Source organism: Strix aluco, chromosome 4, assembly GCF_031877795.1.
Source record: "Strix aluco isolate bStrAlu1 chromosome 4, bStrAlu1.hap1, whole genome shotgun sequence".
Taxonomy (NCBI): domain Eukaryota; kingdom Metazoa; phylum Chordata; class Aves; order Strigiformes; family Strigidae; genus Strix; species Strix aluco.
This window is the reverse complement of record NC_133934.1, coordinates 43,584,859-43,606,911: the sequence shown is the minus strand read 5'-3', so window position 1 is coordinate 43,606,911 and position 22,053 is coordinate 43,584,859. Positions and strand designations below refer to the sequence as shown.

General features: G+C 37.7%; 1 protein-coding gene across 1 annotated transcript in view; it reads left to right on the top strand.

Annotated features, from left to right (window-relative positions):
• The window catches only part of ANXA10 (annexin A10), a 33,508-nt gene that overhangs the window by 8,196 nt on the left and 3,259 nt on the right, over nucleotides 1–22,053 (top strand). The window contains exons 2-10 of the mRNA XM_074822870.1: nucleotides 5,895–5,979; nucleotides 7,571–7,665; nucleotides 12,032–12,145; nucleotides 14,132–14,222; nucleotides 14,874–14,953; nucleotides 17,758–17,811; nucleotides 17,933–18,026; nucleotides 19,502–19,597; nucleotides 20,226–20,284. Coding sequence (XP_074678971.1) covers nucleotides 5,895–5,979; nucleotides 7,571–7,665; nucleotides 12,032–12,145; nucleotides 14,132–14,222; nucleotides 14,874–14,953; nucleotides 17,758–17,811; nucleotides 17,933–18,026; nucleotides 19,502–19,597; nucleotides 20,226–20,284 — 768 coding nt within the window. The remainder of the gene's footprint in view (nucleotides 1–5,894; nucleotides 5,980–7,570; nucleotides 7,666–12,031; nucleotides 12,146–14,131; nucleotides 14,223–14,873; nucleotides 14,954–17,757; nucleotides 17,812–17,932; nucleotides 18,027–19,501; nucleotides 19,598–20,225; nucleotides 20,285–22,053) is intronic.

Below are 22,053 nucleotides of genomic sequence, written 5' to 3'. Positions count from 1 at the left end.
TCTATGATATAGTCACTGTTACAGTGCTGGGCATCCCCAGTCACCAGGAAGGAATACGCAGGTTGAAGCCAGCTCAAGCCCATTGCTCTCTTCCAAATTATTTTGCCATTTTTTCAGTATTTATGCTCTGTGTTGGGCTGAGGCATGTAGTCACTCCCCTCATGCTGGTCTGACTAACACAGGGAGACTGAATGAACTCAGGTATAAACATTTACACCACCAGTTCATCCACTCAACTGTCGATAGTTGTTTATCTAAAACAAAGGCCATCTTCTGTCCCCTTTGTGTTGAGATAAAATCAGCTTTCTTCACAGCAGCCATGGTCAGTCACATCCTGCTTATTCCTTGAGCTTCATGGGCACACTGCCCTTGCCCAGCTCCTCTGAGCCTTCTTCCATTATAGGGATTTATCGGTCAGTCACAGCTGACTTCAGTAGAAATGAATGAAGTGAAATAGCAGTACATGTAACTACACTCAGGAGTTCAATCAACCCTAAAAATGCCCTGCTTCAAAACAGGGGAGTAGAAATTCTCTAACCAAAGATAATGGAAAGGAACAACCTATTCCCATGTAGTTGCCTGTTCCCTGATCAAAATTCAATCTGTTGTAATTTCATTCAGTTACAAAATGCCTCTACTGCTCTGCTCCATCAGTTTGTACAGTGATGAACACTGCTGCTAGGTATGCATTTCCTAGGCACGTTTAGGCATGCAAACCCTGTATAATTTTTCAGGGAAACATGATTTTGCACCCTGGGCCCTAGGTTCTGGGAGCAGGGCCCCAGCTTTCCCAAGGTGAGTGTTGTTTTGATGTATTTTCTCATTTTCTTCAGGAAATCTCAAGCAAAAGAATGTTGTAACCACTGACTCTTCTAAAATATGACAAGATTGTAACAAATCTTTGCAAAACAAAATGCCTGCCACAACCCCCAGGCTGATTATTGTAAGAATTCAGTCATGCTCAACAACTTAAAACTACACCATCTCTTTCGTGCTTTCACTCTCCCCATGAAACTAGACCAAAGGGCATTAGAGCCGTCGTTTGCTCAGAAAAACAACCCCTTGGATTTCTGCATTGCTTTTGAAGCAAGTTTTTTCATTCTCACCTGCCGTGTAGCATCTTGTTACCACAGGACAGTAGTGCCACCTGCCATCACAGCACTAGGGTCCCATCCTCTGTGACAGGTGTATGGATTGTCTACACGGGATTTACTTCAGAGAGGCACAGGCAGCACTGCAGCATCCAAGAATCAATCCCTGGCTCCACTGAACTGTCTACCAATACATATCCTTGTCTTTACCTTCCACGATAAATATCACACAGCACTCTCAAATTATTTGCTACTTGGAAAAAAAAAAAAAAAAAAAAAAAAGGCTACAAGACACAGCAAGCGGTAGCCTATCACTGTGTAATCACACCGAATTCAGACCCAAAATTACCAAAGTTCAGCTCTAAAGGTTTGGCCCAGACCTCCTTGTGCCCCTATTTCAAAAATTCAATGAAAGCAAGTGGAATAAGTTTAATAAGTAATAAACTCCTGAAGATTTTGAAATGTGCATAAAGTGAACCAGGAATGCTTCTGCAGGCTTCTCAAAGACTGAAACTATGAAAGTGGTTACAGGATAAAACTAAGATAGGTTGTGATGGGATATATCTTCCTCAAGGTTAGACTGTATAAACATCACAAAGTAGCAATGTACTTTCTTCAAGGTATACAATGTTACAACAATGTGAGCTTTGCCAGCAGTAAGACATCATTAGTTCTTCCGAGGATCCTGATAGAATGTACGCTGTAAATCCTAGATCTCAGTTCAGAGAACTGTTATATACTGGCAAAATGCTGAATTTGCTGAGAAACCGCACTGAAAATCCAAATACAATGTACACTGAAAATCCTCATTAAAAATAATAATCTGCGACAAATGTCTCATGTGGGATTGAAGACAAAGTCTTCACAATGTATACACTATAAGAAAATTTTAATTAAATTTTAATTTGTTTAAAAACAAACAAAAGGATGAGAGCTCTTTCCCATAAAGGACTTGTATAAAAAAAAAAAAAAAAAAAAAAAAAAAAGTGGTATTTTACTGTATCTTTTAAAAGTTGTTCCTTGAATCTTCATATTTAATTTGGTTCTACTTAAAATAATTGTGTTCTTAATTAGATCCTGGCTAGGAGATAGGTATTTACTAGATCAGGTTTAATCTAATGATGGTGAACCCCAAATAATGAGATGGTGAATACTTTATAAAAGAAGTGTTCAGCAACTCTGCTGAAACAAGGGAGAATTGAGCACATTCAGAAATCCATTATTTTGCCTGAAAGATACATTACAAAGGCTGTGTTGAGTTTTTTTGGTGAAAAATTTACAAGCCTGCAAATTTGTATATTCAAAACTGGGTTTTCTATCACCAATCCCTCCATTAATTTTTGCAAGCATGCATTCATGCAAAGCTCTTCTGGGTTTTTTTGACTGCTTCATGAATAAAGATATATATTCAGAAATTACTAATGCTTGTCTCCATTCTGACTGAGAGGTGATATCTACTTCGAAAACCACTTTTACTCATTTTTTTGTTCCAAGGACTATGCAGGATTTCACCCTTAAAGTATTCACCAAGTTAGTCACTTATTTCTGACTTCAGTGCAAGTATCATAAATGTTGAAAAGATCAGTGACTTAATGGTTCATTTTGTGACACCATAAACCTGAATGTGTGAAATACTTTGAGATAAGTAATCATTACAGGAATTGAACCTGTTCAAAGCTGACACAGAGATGAAGAGCCGGCACCAGTATTTTAAATCAGATATGAGTACATACACACATGCTGCATTTCCTCTCCTCCCCACCACCACCCTTCTGACCAGCGAGGGCTATGACAAGTTCAGAGAGCACTTAAACTGGATGCCAGATATGCTTATGCCTTCTAACTTTGGTTTGAAGTGCAGGCTCAAACTCTTTCAACCTCGTATCTCTTACTTGATTCCAACCAACATCTTATGCATCAGGATTAAAGAGAAGGCAAGGACAGGAGATGTTACAGTGGGGGTCTACTACAGGCCACCCGACCAGGGAGATGGAGCAGGTGAAGCCCTCTATAGACAGATAGGAGCAGCCTCACGTTCACAAGCCCTGGTCCTCATGGAGGACTTCAACCACCCCCATATCTGTTGGAGGGACAGCACATCAGGGCATAAGCAGTCCAGGAGGTTCCTGGAATGCACTGACAATAACTTCCTTCTCCAGGGGATAGAGGAGCCAGTGAGGAGAGGTGCTATGCTGGACCTTGTTCTCACCAACAAGGAGGGGCTGGTGGGGAGTGTGAAGCCCAAGGGCAGCCTTGGCTGCAGGGACCATGAAATATTCAAGATCCTGAAGGCAGTGAGGAGGGTGCACAGCAGGATCACTACCCTGCACTTCAGGAGAGCAGACTTTGGCCTCTTCAGGGACCTGCCTGGCAGACTAGCATGGGATAAAGCACTGGAGGGGAGAGGGGCCCAAGAAAGCTGGTTGATATTCAAGGATCACCTCCTCCAAGCTCAGGAGCGATGCATCCCGATAAAGAGGAAGTCAGATACAGCCTCCAGGAGGCCTGCGTGGATGAACAAGGAGCTCCTGGACAAACTCAAACACAAAAAGGAAGCCTGCAGAGGGTGGAAACAAGGACTGATAGCCTGGGAGGAATACAGAGGAATTGTCTGAGCAGCAGGGGATCAGGTTAGGAAGGCCAAAGCCCTGTTAGAATTAACTCTGGCCAGGGATGTCAAGGGCAACAAGAAAAGCTTATATATGTACGTGGGTGATAAAAGGAAGACTAGGGGAAAAATAAGCCCTCTCCGGAAGGAAACAGGAGACTTGGTCCCCCGGGATATGGAGAAGGCTGAGGTACTCAATTAATTTTTTGCCCCAGTCTTCACTGGCAAGGGCTCCAGCCCCACAGCCAAAGATGCAGAAGACAAAGGCAGGGACTGGGAGAATGAAGAACCACCCACTGAAGGAGAAGGTCAGGTTTGAGATCACCTAAGGAACCTGAAGGTGCACAAGTCCATGGGACCTGATGAGATGCATCCGCGGGTCCTGAGGGAACGGGCAGATGAAGTGGCTAAGCCACTATCCACCCAACTTGAGAAGTTGTGGAAGTCCACTGAAGTTCCCACTGATTGGGAAAGGGAAACATAACTCCCACTTTTAAAAAGGAAAACAAAGACGACCCAGGGAACTATAGGCCAGTCAGTTTCACCTCTGTGCCCGGCAAGATCATGGAATGGATCCTCCTGGAAAGTACGCTAGGGCACATGGGCAATAAGGATGTGATTGGTGACAGCCAGCATGGCTCCACGAAGGGCAAATGGCGCCTGACAAATTTGGTGGCCTTCTATGACAGGGTTACAGCACTGGTGAATAAAGGAAGAGACGCTGACATCATCTACCTGGACTTGTGAAAAGCTTTTGACACTATCCCGCACGACATCCTTGTCTCTAAATTGGAGAGACATGGGTTTGATGGATGGACCACTCAGCGGATTAGGGATTGGCTGGGTGTCTGCACTGAAAATGGGCAACAGCTCAAAGTCCAAGTGGAGAGCAGTGACAAGTGGCATGCCTCAGGGGTCAGTATTGGGACGAGTGCTGTTTAACATTTCTATTGGCAACACAGACAGTGGGATTGAGCGCACCGTCAGCAAGTTTGCCTACGACACCAAGCTGTGTGGTGCAGTTGACACACTGGAGGGAAGGGATGTGCCATCCAGAGGGATCTGGGCCTGTGCAAATGTCATGAAGTTCAACAAGGCCAAGTGCAAGGTCTTGCACGTGGGTTGGGGCAATCCCAAGTGCAAATACAGGCTGGGTGATGAGTGGATTGAGAGCAGCCCTGTGGAAACTGTATGTGTATGCATTACTACTGAAGGCACAACATATAAAAGGCTTTCAAGTGTATGTAAAGACAGCAAACAAAGAAATTAATTAATGTAATCAGTGTAACATCCAAGTCTATGAAGTATGCATAAAAATACTCCATTTCTATTTATAAAATATATCCCATTTTTCCTTGAAATATAAATTTCAAGTTAACAGTGTCATTTTAATCAGATGTATTGACTAAGACCAGGAATCATCACAAAAGATAACCTTTATACTTGGTATGCCTGGAAAAGCAGATAGAATCCTCAGAGAGTCTAAAAATGTTAACCAGGTGACAGAGCTTTCAACTTCAGTTATTTTCTTCTGTATACGTATGGGTCTGTGATTCTATTAAAATGAGTACATCAGTTCTGTTTATTACTCACAGATTTCTTAAAAAGAATAAGAAAAAATACATGGAATAAAGTACCACTGAAAATTAACTGACAGTAATTTAATCAGTTACAAAGCAACTAGAAAAATGGTGTTGCCTTCTACATGGCATATCAGAAAGCTATCTCACACTTAGCAGTAACATTTTTTCTTTAAAATATCACTAGGTTTGCATGCTACCTATGTATCTCATTCATCATTTTCTCACTAGTCCTTTCAAATTAGAAATACCATGAGAAATAGATAATAAAGACTGTCAGAGATATCATGGATTAACTTTGAAAGACAAAATATTTTCAGAAGAACGTTGCTAAAGAGATAGATACAAAAATGTGGTTATTTTTTAATGAAAAAAAAAATAGTATTAAAATTTACATTTTTTTCAGGCCTAACTCATGCTAGGGGCAACTTCCTAAAATATGGTCTCTCTTCCTAGGGCTTACTGCAAGTTTAAGTTCTGTTTAAATTAAAAACTTTGTATCCTGTTCCCCATGAAGTAGACAATTTAATGTTATTATTGTTGGTTTTCAACAGAATTATACATGCAGTGTTATATATGTAAAATGCCTCAATTAAAGGCTGCTTTCTCCTTTAGCAGATACAAGGAACAATTTTTCCCGCTCCAAATTTTAACCCTATTATGGATGCCCAGTTGCTAGGAGGAGCCCTACAGGGAATCAGTGAGTATCTTGACTGATTCTAACACATCTTTTTTGTCAGAAAGCTCTCATAAAATAACAAGCATTAGGCAAAATAAAAACTCATAGAATTAGAAGTGTCAACATGTATCTGTTAATTCTCTGAGGTATCACAATAAGACACACTGGTGATGTTCAAATAAATCATGTATCTGCATTCACAGGAACTAAGAGGTGATTGCGATGAATCTAAAACCTACTCCAACACTTACAGTAATGAATGCTTTCCTTGAGAAATCAGAAAAAGAAAACAGAATTCTGTGTTATGTCACTACAGTGAAGGAAAGGTTTTTAATTGTAACTTCAACAATTAACTATTACCAAGGACTGTTAAGTCTTTTAATCAGTGATCAAGAAATAAAACTAAATGGAGTAGAAAGTTTAAAGAATTTATTATCTTTCACTCATAAGCAATTTTTGCTTTCAGTCTATGTCCATTTTATGAGTTTCATGGAAATGAAGCAGACTGATGTTAAATCAGTGTCTTGCTAAAAAGCTGGTGTAATTTTGGCTAGATGATCCAGAATAAAGAGAACTAAACCTGGTGTATACTAAGCAAACACAGACTTCCTCTGCCAACTTAAAAAAAAAAAAAATGTATTCAATGTCCAATTACATTTGTGTCAAAATGGAATCTGTCAGTTATAGATTATATGATAAAATCTGCCTAACAACGCTGTAATAGGTACAGAACATGTATCTGTAACATGTATTTATATATGCACCTATGTAACAATGACTAGTAGAAACTTGAGAGACTACCATATTCCATTCAGATGCTAGCTGATGCCCCTGCTTTCCAGCCTAATTCATCTCTGCTGCAAGTGTGATAAAGTCAATTGATTTACACTTGGAGATGCATTCATGTTGGAATGTCATTAAAATTCTCGGGCATCTGAAATTACCAAGAGCCAACTTTTGGGATGAAAAGAAAAAAATTATAAAATCATTTTCAGAATATGTTAATCGTTATCTTCTTTTTCATAAGCAGTACATACTGATTCATTATAGAAGTTTAGCAGTATGCTCTAGCCATCAAGCAAATCAAGCTTGGTAACCTTGAACAAAATGTCCTTGGAAATTGGTTAAAATATTTTTTAAAACTTCATAACTTATTTTATATAGTTCCTCTAAAAACATACATCTTTCAGTTTATCAACAAATGATCTGACCATAATTTGTCATCCCCATAAAAGGATCCCTAATCCTGAAATGACAATTTAATCAGTATCAACAGGACATACAAATATGACTTTGCAGGCTCAGCCACAAATTCTGCTAGTGTGCCTAGTTCTGAATAGATGAAAGCCTCTCTCTGTTTTATTGATGCTTTCAAATCCATTGAGCTTGAGAGAGATGGTGATGCATCTGCTAATAACAAACTACTTCACTTTTTGCTGGTATTACACCAGCAAGTGAAAGGTACATAAGCATAGTAAATATAACTGATGTTATTGATCTAATTTTTTCAAGAAATTAGGTTACTGTTCTTGAACAAAACATGAAAAATCACAACCGTAAGTAAATAACAACACTTTGTTAACTTAGAGTCTGTGTTGTGTTTCCTTTACAGGTTGTGAAAAAGATGTGTTGATTGATATCCTAACGCAGCGTTGCAATTCACAGCGGCTTATGATTGCTGAGGCGTACAGAGACATGTATGGCAGGGTACGACAGAGCCATTTTGTACTTTCATTACTTCTGTCTCTCCTGTCTCCAGGGTGGTTGGTCAGCCCTTCTCTCAGGTCAGTCACTGGAACCAAAAGCCTGGCAGACAGCTGGCCGTCACCAACAGATTGGCACAGAACCTCGCTCATGTAACTATCGACACCTCTGACAGTTTCATATTGTCATTTATATAGCAGTAGGAGTATGTCTGCCACACACAAAGTTTGAAAAAAAGACATGGAAAGTTTCTTCTTCTGTAGTTCATTCTCCTCTTCTATTGACCAAAGCAGAATTTCTGGATAAATTTTCTTTCTCTATATGCTTTTGGGAGTTTCTGCATTACTTTTTTCAATTTTTTGGAATACATAATAAAATAGTATTGTATTTGGGTTGAAACACTAAAGAAAAACACCATACCAACAAGTACAGGTAGTTGTCTCTTACTCATGCACTGATTAATGTTCTCATCTCAAGCACTGACATTCTCAGAGCTCATACCATATAACCCCATCCCTACACTAAGCACAATACTCCTCTGAGCTGCTTAATTTAAAATTTATGAATCTTTGAAAGGTGTTTCAAAAATTTTAAGACATAAAAAGTTAGTGCTTTTTTTCAAATGCATTTTATCCATATTTACTGTATATAACAAGTTAATTTTTGTTAAATGAGTTCTTAAACATACAGAGATAGATATCCTCATTCTATTTTCAGATCTACTGTTCCTAATCAAAAGTTAGAAGGAAAGTTGCAATGCCTGCATTTTCCTCAGTTATCCCATCTATATAAGGGTGACAATAATAGCAACAACTTTTGTTTGTGAAATCTGGTGATGAAAAGTTCTGTATGAAACTAGATCCTACTGGAAAGCTAAAGAAAAATGCTGTGATTAAATTGACCAGATGTGCCCCTTCCCTAATAGAAGCCAGCCAAACATTTAAACAAAATCTAGCTTTGTTCCTTTCCTGAAGCCTGAAAAACTAACAGCTCACTGGAAAATGTCTTGAAGGTCAGTGTATGCTTGCCATTGAATTGATCAGCATGAAAGAGGACAGTGAGTTTGCAGAAAACCTACCACACAGCCATCAGCCTTAATTAGAGTTAACTAGAAATGGTTCATTCAAAAACTCCACATTAACTGGTAGTCTGTTACAGCACCAGTTTGTTAACCAGTAGAACAGTGTGTTTTCTTCTTTGGGTAGCCGAGCAGTTTTCCAGAGACAGCCTTTGTGCCACCTGTATACCAAAATACCTCATAACCACTGACCTCTAAATATGCTGAAACACTCCCTTACTCTACTAGAATAGGGGGAAAGAGAAAAGCTGGATTTAATCAGTGCAGTGGGTTAATTCTTTATTGGTACCCACCTAGAGGAGATCACTGGCTTTATTTGGTCTGTTATCAAAAATCAAACACACAATATTTGTGATATTTTAGATGCAGCCTTGAATGGGTATGTTTTAAATAAACCATAAAATGACAATAACCGAATCACAGGTATCCTTACCTTCCAAAGACTGTGACAATGATTGAAATCATTGGATCTGAATGATTGGAAGTGTTTTTCTATTACAAGGTATTTATTAGATTACCATTACGCATGCAAACTACACGAGTTCAGCGTTTATCCACGCAACATTCCTCACTGAGTTTGTTTTACTTATAGAAAACTAATGCATGTTAAGCTACCCAAAGGTGTCTGTGATAGTAAAGCAGCCAAGCCCATTCTTTCCAAGTCTTCATTTATCTCCTTAATCACTGGACAGTGCTCCTTCTCTACTCCATCCATTGGAGCTGGCTGGGTTTTTTTTAACCTTTTCTCTAGAGTGTTTCAACTAGACCTATCAAGGGAAAACATTTAAGAGCTCCATATAATTTTTTATCTTTAATTTCTACCCTCTGATATATGAAGATGTCCTAGAGATAACACTAATGATATCTCAATAAAGAATTGCCAGACATCCTTCAGGAACAGAGTTATGATTTGCCATATTTAGTATTCATATAGAACAATTATTGACTTGCTCACCACTGATCTATTTGGATTTTCTTTTCAAATCCCAAATAAAAATATAAACAAATAAATAAATCCCTATGAAAACACCTCACCTTTAAATTTATACCTGTCAGACATATTCAGTCAACCTGAAGTGCTATAAAGCCAGTGGTCACAGACCTAAAGATCTAGAAGAACTAAAAAAGCCAAAGAAAATCTCAGATGTCATTTTTAAGAATTTCAGTCTCTAAAACTATGAATAATAATAGAAGGGAAAGGCAAGCAAACTATTTTTATATTCCAGCAATGGGCTAAAGAAAATTCTGAAACTCATGGAACATCTTGCTTATACACCCATAATTGTAATTTAAATGAATCCATTAAGCATTGGGTAATAGCGCTAGCTATATCAAGATACTCTTGACAGATTTAAAAAAAAAAAACAACACCTAGCTCTACTGTTTGCCATGTGGAAACAGGACAGGGGTCAGTACAAATTACTCTAATCTAGTTCACAGATGAAACAGGAATGCTGATTTTTTTTGTCTCACCTGTGACAGCAAATATACTGAAATGGCTAATCTGGTTAGTGCTCCATGCAGTTTATGATTCCTCAAAAGTTTGCTATCTTGGGCAAGAACTGCCAAACAGGATGGGATGCATCTTTCCCCAAAGTCCTGCAGTTTACACTTCAGAAGATACTTTAGCACACATCAGTGATAGCATTTCATGGCTGTAATCTGTATTAATAGCTGTAATCTGTATTAATGGATATATTGCACTGGGCAAATGTGCCATTTCGCAGTCCCAGTTTATGAGTGGTAAACTCTGCATGACAGAGAAGACAGACAGCTAGGCAATACGATTTTAGCCTTCTTAGTTTAATCTATGGTAAATCTGTCAACTGAATGCTTCACCCTCTTAATTTCAATTCAGTCTGTTCAATATGGTAGCTACCATGCCCATTCATTTGACCAATGTAAAGTGTGACACATTAGGAGAAATTTATTTTTAAAAAAAATAAAACCCTGAACTAGCTGCATGATTCAGACATACAGACAAGCTTTAAGATTCCTTCTTACAATTAGCCTTCAAGGATTTCTTACAGCAGACAATTAGGAAATGTTAATAATGACAACTTAGAGTTGTCTCTTCTTATTTTTCAATACTTCACTTCCCTTATTTCTGATTGCAGGAGTAATTTTTAATTAGTATCCATTTGTATTACTAATCCATTTTCCCACAGGCATGTTGTCAGAAGTGAAATGTCTTAATGAATTAATTTCTATTCCATGTGTGATTTAGTAGTTGTCAAATGCATCTAATGTGCATTCACTGAAGACTGCGTATGTTTCTTCATAATAAATATAATTTTTAATGTGTATATGTCCCCCTTCATTGCTATTCTAGCTAATAATTTAATTCAGATATGTATCAAAACCAAAGTACAGGCCTGAAAAAGATGCAGCTCTGAAAACATAATAGGTTGTATCATGGGAACCATTTCTGGTGCTCCTTTAAATTCAAACTTAGGTCAGAACATACCTGACAGCTGCCTAGTGCTGTACACAAAACATAAAAAAAAATGAGTGCACTAGTATCTACTTAATCAGAAGCAGCAATAGAATAACTAACAAGCTTTTGGCATTTGCAGTGTTTTGAAGGATGCTACTGGGAAAGGGGAGAGTGATGAGGAAACTCCCATCCATTACTCAGCTACCTGGCAAGCGAGTACTGACACAAATGCAAGGGAAGGGGTGGGGGGTGGGGGGTGTCCTTTTTATTAATCCAGCATGTGTCAAAAGTAGTGAATTCTCTTTGAATGTAATATATACATAAATTGAAGCACATAACCTTCCAGTAATCCAAGGCAGGTATTTTTATGTACTAGGAGTAATATGGATGATTTTTTAAATTATTCACATAGTGAGTAACACTGAAAAAAGGACAAGAAATCGCCTGTGTTCTATGGGATTTCACTTCCAAAGGTGCTTAGCACTCACAGATTCACACAAGGAATATGCCAAAGGAAGCTGCAGATGCTCTGCCATGGTATTCAGGTTTCCAAGCCTTTAAGTAATAGTTGCACTTAAACGGCATAATTTTCTTCTGTATTCTAGTGAACCAAAAATCAACAGTCCTATGTGGTCTACTGATTTATGTGTCTATTGTCATCTCACTCATACTATTAGAAGAAACAGGTACTATTTAAAATAATATTTTTCTTACTTAATTTTAGCCAGAATTCATCTTCAACAGTTCATCTTTATTCATTTATGGAGAAAACCACTAATACTTTTTTAAAACTGTCTTCATAAAGTGTGACTATTGAAATAATCCTGTCTATGAATTTTCTTTTTCTTTTCAAGGATTTGATTACAGACCTCAAAGAGAATCTCTCTCATCACTTCAAAGAGGTCATGGTTGGCTTGATGTATCCACCTGCTTCCTATGATGCCCATGAGCTCTGGCATGCCTTGAAGGTACTTGTCAAATTCAGAATTGCTTAGTCACAGTCACTAATTACAGTACTGAACATATATTGAATTGATTTTTTTGACATTTAAATGGTTGATAACTGCTGGAAGTTAGTACACTGGAATAGTCTACTACACAGTAGTACACTAGGTCATCAGAAATACAGTGCTATATGAAGTTTATTCATTGGTATGCTAAAAACAGCATAAATAATATCCTTGTCATGTAACAAATACAACGCATTTAACACCCATGGTAAACTCAGATGATGTCAGCGTCTCTTCCTTTATTCACCAGTGCTGTAACCCCATCATAGAAGGCCACCAAATTTGTCAGGCGCCATTTGCCCTTCGTGGAGCCATGCTGGCTGTCACCAATCACATCCTTATTGCCCATGTGCCCTAGCGTACTTTCCAGGAGGATCCACTCCATGATCTTGCTGGGCACAGAGGTGAAACTGACTGGCCTATAGTTCCCTGGGTCGTCTTTATTTTCCTTTTTAAAAGTGGGAGTTATGTTTCCCTTTCCCAATCAGTGGGAACTTCAGTGGACTTCCACAACTTCTCAAGTTGGGTGGATAGTGGCTTAGCCACTTCATCTGCCCGTTCCCTCAGGACCCGCGGATGCATCTCATCAGGTCCCATGGACTTGTGCACCTTCAGGTTCCTTAGGTGATCTCAAACCTGACCTTCTCCTTCAGTGGGTGGTTCTTCATTCTCCCAGTCCCTGCCTTTGTCTTCTGCATCTTTGGCTGTGGGGCTGGAGCCCTTGCCAGTGAAGACTGGGGCAAAAAATTAATTGAGTACCTCAGCCTTCTCCATATCCCGGGGGACCAAGTCTCCTGTTTCCTTCCGGAGAGGGCCTATTTTTCCCCTAGTCTTCCTTTTATCACCCACGTACATATATAAGCTTTTCTTGTTGCCCTTGACATCCCTGGCCAGAGTTAATTCTAACAGGGCTTTGGCCTTCCTAACCTGATCCCCTGCTGCTCAGACAATTCCTCTGTATTCCTCCCAGGCTATCAGTCCTTGTTTCCACCCTCTGCAGGCTTCCTTTTTGTGTTTGAGTTTGTCCAGGAGCTCCTTGTTCATCCACGCAGGCCTCCTGGAGGCTGTACCTGACTTCCTCTTTATCGGGACGCATCGCTCCTGAGCTTGGAGGAGGTGATCCTTGAATATCAACCAGCTTTCTTGGGCCCCTCTCCCCTCCAGTGCTTTATCCCATGCTAGTCTGCCAGGCAGATCCCTGAAGAGGCCAAAGTCTGCTCTCCTGAAGTGCAGGGTAGTGATCCTGCTGTGCACCCTCCTCACTGCCCTCAGGATCTTGAATATTTCAAGGTCACTGCAGCCAAGGCTGCCCTTGGTCTTCACACTCCCCACCAGCCCCTCCTTGTTGGTGAGAACAAGGTCCAGCATAGCACCTCTCCTCACTGGCTCCTCTATCACCTGGAGAAGGAAGTTATTGTCAGTGCATTCCAGGAACCTCCTGGATGTGCCCTGATGTGCTGTCCCTCCAACAGATATGGGGGTGGTTGAAGTCCTCCATGAGGCCAGGGCTTGTGAACGTGAGGCTGCTCCTGTCTGTCTATAGAGGGCTTCACCTGCTCCATCTTCCTGGTCGGGTGGCCTGTAGTAGACCCCCACTGTAACATCTCCTGTCCCTGCCTTCTCTTTAATCCTGACGCATAAACTCTCAGTTGGCTCCTCATCCATCCCCTTGCAGGGCTCCATGCATACGCCATGCATATGAGGAATATATATATATTACATATATTCCTAAGTAGGAATATATTTGAAATACAGGTTTCTACGAACAATTTAAAGTCATTTTTTATTTAAACAGGTAGACTATGCAAAAGTGCACTGTGCATTGCTCCAGCAGAGATCGTTATATCTATATATTGTTATATCTGAGAAGTGCAGCATTACTTTCTTCTAGAAGTTGTGGTTTCTACTAACAACATATTTTCATATTTACTTCTTTCCACACAGGGAGTAGACACAGAAGAAAAATGTCTAATTGACATTTTAGCCTCAAGATCTAATATGGAGATCTTCCAGATAAAAGAAGCCTACTTAATGCGTAATGTCCTTTACAAGTGCACAGTAGCAGTTATACTATTTGTGCTCTGGATATATTAGCACACATGAAGGAACTGAAGTACAAAAATGACTTCTCAATAGTAACTGGTTCCCTTCTCTCTCCTCTCCCATAACTATACATAAAAGGATGAAGCAAAATGTTTAACACTGAAAATACATCGTAGCATTTTTGAGATGTATTGCTGTCTATGACATTTGAAATACCTGGAAGCCACATTTGGGGATTTTCAGAAATTTTTGCACACTGCATTCAAAAAAGTACATAAACTGTATTATTTCAGAAAATGCTTACTCAGGCTGGACACCAATTACCTGCCTTGATGGGGCATTTCCAAGTCTCCCGCTGCCACACAGCAGCAGCAGTGGGTCTGTGCCTGTGGGTGGGTGGACAGGCGAGCCGGGGCAGTGGCTCAGGCCCCTCAGCAGGGCGGAACCCCCCAGCAGGGCCCAGACAGACCTGCCAGCCCCATGGCTAGGTCCATGTCAAATCTGCACAGGTTACTGTGGAATAATCACCATAGAAAATGGACAAGTATTTGCACCCTATTCATTTATCCTTTGTTTGGTAATCTTCATTAGTACTATTTGGAGCATGTTCACTTGTGATTTATATGTTTTTGGTTTAACCTAGAATATAACAATGATCTTCAGCAAGATATTGATTCTGAGACTTCAGGTCACTTCAGAGATACACTCATGAACCTTGCTCAGGTACTGTAAAAACAAGTAGTATGACATACATTTCTTAAAAAATCATAACTTTTGATATTATTTGAGAAGTCTTAAATTTTAAGGTGACTGTGGTTAAAGATAGTTCAATAGGGCTACAACTTTGAACAAGAGAGGGGGGAAAGCAGAAGTGGAGGAGAACTTGAATTCCTTCATCTAGTTTGACTTTGATTTTGGCTTTCAAATGGAGGCAAAGGTCAACAGACTATTTTATTGAATAAGTCCCTGGATATCCAACTGTTAACTCGGCTCAATCTGTCTCATCTCAAAGGAGTCTACTTGCTTGTACAAATGAGATTTTCATTTTTAAAGCTCTGTTTTCTCCACTGTTAGAATATATGGCTCATAATCCAGTCTAGGTATTATGTAAAAATGGAGATAAATCCACATTTGACTATGAAGAAAAGTATTAAATAGTTATCTGTTTTAAACATTACGTTCTTTGTGCTACTGCATATTCTAAAGCAGAGTATGTTTGCATGACTATCACACACCAACTTCTGCAGTTTTACCAGTCTGCAGTTTATTGCAACAAAGTTGGTCATCCTTGTCAGATCATGAGTTCCCATTCTCATTGTAGTCACTGTGCTCATTATCTTAAAAATCTTCTGTAAAACCAGAGTAACAAAGAATGACAAAAGGACTTCCAGGAGATAATAGCATGTAAGGTATATCTGTACTTTTATAGATGTGTGTCTGGGGAAAAAGTTCTTACTAAGATTTGAAATAGCAGCAGGCTTCACTGAGGTACAGAGATAAAGAGCAGATGTTTCAAATGTAGAAGCTGTAAACAGGAAATACTTTTTTTCTAATGTTGGATGTTTCTTCCCCATAATAATGAAAATCTTCCTTGTTTAAAAACGAAGAGCTACAGGTTAAGCAACCTCACTTCTCATCTTTATTAAAACCATGGGACACATTTTACTCATCAGAAGAACAAATTTAAAATAAATCATCTGAGACTACATTATTAGTCCTTATTTTCTGAAACCACAGATATTGATAAAGAGGCATGAAAGCAGCAACTTCTTAGCTAAAAAGATCTATGCTATTTTTCTCAAAATAAAGAAGAGTTGCAGGAAATTCCAACTTTTTACTCAGTTACACTGTATACTTCTGAAGACTGTTAGTTGAATCATCCATGTTTGGATGTGATCTTATAGAAAAACTCAGTGACATTTAATTAAAATACATCTTTTCTAGTTCTAGTACCATGAAACTTACAGATGATTATTCTATAGCAACATTTCCAATGCAACTTTTAATGCTTTTTTCAGACACCCTTTGCTCTGATTTCTATTAAATCTTGGGGTTGATGAAACACACATCTGACTACAGATAGAAGTAAATGTGTTTCACATATGGAGAGCAAACTATTCAATTGCTATAGTGTGGTATTTACATTTTTCATGTCCACACTGAGGCAGATTAGAAGTTATAGGTTATAGGCCTTCCTAAATAGATTAACAGATCTACAAATTCAGGCTAACTAGTATTCTAGTATGAGACAAACAGATTTTTATTTTAAATCTCTTTTTTGGGGTATTAATTGAAATATGATAATTTTCTACAATTTAAAAAATAGTTATACATATTGTGGGAGTCTCCAGCAAAACTATGCCAAGAGTAGTTACTGTTAAATGTTACTGGGAAAGTTGGCATTTGACTCATGTAGAGTTATTATTTAACTTATTTTATTGTTCACTTGTCTGTCTTTTTTTCCTGTGTTTTCTCGTGTATGTAAATTTATGCAGTCATTCCAGCATAATTTCCTTCAAGTAATTTATCTTGTTACAAGGAATTCCACTGTGTGAAATTCTTACAATTTAATTAAAATATAAATTAACATTTTTAAGAGGGAAAAGTTACAAATCAGTCATTGTACAAGTTGACAGCCAATACATAATTTTAATCCTCCCTTGCATATATAGGGTAAAGTGACTGTAAATTTTAAACTAAATTGTTTCAAACATGTATCATTAAGGCAGTGATTACATGCAGCTTGAGATTGTTAAGAGTTCTGCAACCAAGGATGATGTGTATCCTTACAAGATGATTATGGTCAAAAAGGAAATTCCAGAAGTTGTGTGCTCTTCTCTTTTCCTAACAACTATATAATTCAGATCACAGCACGTTAATAAAGCATATCAGCTGGATTTCTGTAACTGAAAAGCTATTAAATGTATGGGAAAATTAGAAGTAGTCTTCTGTGGTTTATGTATCAAAGTTGTCAATTTCCTACTCTTGGATCTTAATTTTAGACAATGATTATGAGCAAGCAAAATCTCTGTTATCTGATGTGCTCTCTCCTATGTTTGTGCAGAGAGAAAAAAATATTGAGAAAAGATTCTTCTGGTAATACACATATTGATAAGAAATAATCAGTGAATGGCAAATGTTACTCTTATCCTTGTTTCCCCCTCATAGTTATGTATTATAGTAAGCAATATAACATTCATAATACTGGAAATGGTGGTGGAATGGTAAAAGCTTATTTAAAATGGGACTAAAAACAGAAGAGGTTTATCCACTTCCCCCATTTTTTCCTCTCACCAGACCATTTGCCATTCCTGAGCTCCTCCTCTTAGAGGAAATGAGGACATAACGTGACAACTTGAAGATAGTTTCTACAGTTGCAAATTCAACCATTGAATACACTGATTCAATCTAAAAGCCCAAACATGTTATCTCAGAAAATGAAACGCAGCTTCAGAAAGACACAACTTTATGTTCCTACAGTCTTTTAGGATTTAACTTTTGAAGAAAATGTATCTTTTTTCCCCCAGGGAACAAGGATGGAAGGATATGCAGATCCTTCTACAGCTGCTCAGGATGCAATGGTAAATATAGTCAGAAATGAGCCTCTCACATATAAAAAAAGGAACAAATACAAATGTTGAAAAGTAATTTCAGACTTACTTGAAATCTTTTGCATTTTTTTTCCTTTTTCTGGTATATTAGATTCTATGGGAAGCATGTCAGCAGAAAACAGGCGAACACAAAAACATGCTGCAAATGATTCTCTGCAACAAGAGTTACCAGCAGTTGTGGATGGGTAATCCAGAGGTTCACCTGTTTGAACATAAAGTGGAAAGGAAAAATCTGACTTGTTAATAAAACCATGGTTTACATACCAAGAAGCTCAGTGTGCAGCAGGGTATTAGCCTGAAACCTAACTGTGAACTGTTGGAGTTCTCAGACTCCCACTGATGTTAATGGGATTTTGGAAGTAATGCAAAACTGAACTTTGCCTGATGACTACAGACAGCTGTAGATGGAACAGACAGACATGAGGATGCCTAATAACAGAGAGAAGAATGCATGACCAAAAAAAGGCACAGCCTATGGCAGCACTGAGTTTACACATGACACAACAGGATGAGGCAGATTTTTCTTATTTTCTTCATTTGTCCTAAGTAACTCTTTGCTTTGAGTGGAAACACCTTGGGAGAGGCAGTTGGAGTATTTTCAACAAATATCTGTATGTGAAAACACATTGCTGTGTTGAAGCTTTTCCCTGGAAGTTTCAAAGAAGATTCTGATGGGAGCACTTCAGGGTCCACATCTGCTCTCTCGTAATGAACACACACACAGAAACATGATGGGACATTTTTGTTTAAAATAGATAATCAGACACAATTAGAGATTGCAAGAAATTTATGTGAGATCATCCAGATCTTCCACTGTAGAAAAGAAACTTGTTGTATGTTTGGTGACAAGTTTGAGCTGTCTTTTGCTCTGCGGTGGAAGAAAAAGTCTGGTGACAAGTTTATCACTGTGCAGCCAGATGTATTTCTTATGCCAACTTCTAACAGTAGCATAGAACTACTTTGCTGTCATGGATCAACAAATTAATTCTTCTATCATGACTTCTGTAAGGCTGGTGATGATAGTATTAACATAATGCAACACAAGTGCTTATGCTCTACTCTCCTTCTGTAACAAAGATTTGAAGGCCCTGCATGTAATGTAGTCCTCCATAAATTTTGTAGTAAGCCGTGAGTTGAAACTTTTCCTCCCTCCCTAAAGGAGTAAGCACAGCCTGTATATATTTGTGTCTGTAAGTCTGGATACCAGCATTATCCAGAGCGTGTCCGTGTCTGGATACTGGCATGTTACGCATGTCATGCCATGGCTTCTTGTCACAACCTGTGAATCTCTGGACAGCTTTAGCCAAGCTGAGCAAGGAAGTTGTCTTAACAACATAACATTCTTACAAGTTTCTAGATAGGTTGCTAGATAAAGAATTTATTAAAGCTTCCAGTGAAACGGAGGCTTTGACATGTATTCATTTTAAACTGTATACTGGAGAACCCAGAGAGAGAATGTCCTGTGAGCCAGGTTTCAGGCTACTCATTTAGATTGCCTTACCTGGGGGATATAAACATAAGGAAACAGTGAGAATAAACAGGGAAAAAAATAAACTCAATAGTTATAGTACTGGGGGGAAGCAATAAAACAGAAAAAAAAAAGGCAAGTTGATCTTTATTAATGAACTAGAATAAAGCAAGATTTTTTTTCCCCCCCAAGTTTTCCAGGAGTTCCAAAATATCTCTGGGCAAGACCTAGTAGATGCCATTAATGAATGTTATGATGGATACTTTCAAGAATTACTGGTTGCAATAGGTAATGTAAAAATATTATTTTATAGTAGCAGTAATTTCTTAATAAATATCTAGTATAGTATCTCTGATGCATCAAGAATATTATTTTTCTTTCTTCACTTTACTCTCCTATATTTTATAATTACATTTTCAGAGATAATTAAAAAAGAATATTTGAACTACTTTTCCATGTTTGTGTAAATCTAAAAATGTATATATGCAGCACTAGATTCTGACTGAGCAGAACTAGTATCTGTTCTTTATTCGATAACAAATTTTGTGTGATCAATTACCAACTGATTCTACACATATTAAATAACTGGCAAAGTTTTCAGGACTTCAGTGGTATATAAACAAGTTCCAAGCTTTATGTGCCTTTGTTTTCCATTTATAGAATAAGGATAATAATATTTCTACAAAGATGTCATGTGAGCATAGTCACTGATATTTAATAAGCCTTTTGATGCAACTGCAAAAACCCACACAAAATAAGTACAGGACTTTTAAAATTATGAATATAGTTATGTTTGTGAAAACTAGTAGCTTAACTTTAAGCTGAGTCATGGACAGCACTACCCAGCAAGGAGCTCAAAGCCAGCAGAAATTATTTTATAATCTTATATTTACCTGTTGCAACTCTTCTCTCCTAGTTCTCTGTGTTCGTGACAAGCCTTCCTACTTTGCTGACAGGCTTTATAATGCAATTCATGTAAGTAGTCTTTCTTTTTCACATACCATAAAAAGTAGTTTCTCTATTTTTTTGTTTGCTTGATTATTCTTAAGTACTTATAAAGCAGTCCGTTCAATCTTTAAGGTGTGATTGCATGTTTCAGAACTGTTGGTACCTACATAAATTTCAAAGCAGTAGTGCCTAAGCAACAGTTAGAATTTAACAGTAAAAGGTTAAATATTTAGATTCCTTTAAAAAATATCTGTCTGGTAACTTTGTTGATTTTTTTTGTTAAATCAAAAACCTTTCTTTTCTTTTTTTTCTTTTCTTTTCTTTTCTTTTCTTTTCTTTTCTTTTCTTTTCTTTTCTTTTCTTTTCTTTTCTTTTTTCTTTTCTTTTCTTTTCTTTTCTTTTCTTTTCTTTTCTTTTCTTTTCTTTTCTTTTCTTTTCTTTTCTTTTCTTTTCTTTTCTTTTCTTTTCTTTTCTTTTCTTTTCTTTTCTTTTCTTTCTTATCTCCCCCTGCTGTGCAGAACTCAGTGTGCACTTTTCTTATGATGCAATTTTTGTCCCTAGAGATTTAATAAGTATCACTAAAAATTAAATCATAGATTAATGTTACACAAAAATGAATGGCCATATTTTCTTGTGGGGCTCAATATATACATGCAGGTTCTTTCATCTTTGTGTGTAAGTGCTAACATACTAAAACAAATGAGTGCCGAGAAGAAATGTGGGTAAATGCAAAGAAAGACCTACAAATTCTTCCTACTAGAGGTCACTGAAGACATTTTCTTTGTTTTTCATTTATTAGTGAAAATAGTGAGGCATTGTGTTATGTAAAAAATAAAGTCTAATCTTTTAAGTCTAATCTTTGAAGTGTAATACTTAGAAGATGGTCACAAAAGCCAGCCACAGGTAAAATGTGAAGTATCATCTTAGAGCAAGAATGGCAAAGATAGGATTCAAGCCAGAACCATTGAATAAAACTTCAGCAACACTTCAACGGGGGTCCAGTATCCTCTTAGAGATGCTGCCACTACTGCTGACCCCTGTTTCAGCTAAACCAGCAACAGTGGCAGAAAAGAACCAAGGAAAATTCCAGGGGCTGAGAGGAAGAGGCAGTATTTTGTCTCAGTAGTCAAAGGAGGATTCTGGCACATGACATGAAAAAGGTTTGCCAAAAGTACCAGGAAATACCAGCTATCAGGAAAAGTGATGTTTGTCACAAGGTCCTGTATCAAGACCTCTTTTCAAGTTAAAACCTCATTTTTAAGAAATATCACATAGATAGTTTTCTTCTGTATTATATTCAGATGATGTATGTGATGCGGGAAAAAGTTTTTAATGATTAAGAATAAACATTTCATTTTGTTTTAACTGATAGTTTACTCTGTTTTCTCAGAGTGTTTTAATGAACACAGATAATTCTCAAAACAAATGCAAGAATTTAGAAGTGTCTGGTTTTTCAGTCAAGTTATATCCAGATTATACCAAAAGCTTTTTATACATCCATTTATAACACCTTATAAATAAAACCCACCAAGGATTCTAATGCCATAGTCCACAATGGTTTATAAAAAAATTTTAATCTAGCCTTCAAACATGTATCAAATTCTCTATATGCAGCTTTTTAACATATCTCATTACTTGTTTTTCAGAGAACAAGATCTCAATATCAATGGCTAGTCCATAAAATCACAATTTAAACAATCTAAATTGGTCATCCCAACCCTAATCTGTTTTGATTACTTTTATTGCCACTAGATGTCCCCATTCTCCACACAATTACAATATGAAAATTTATTTAG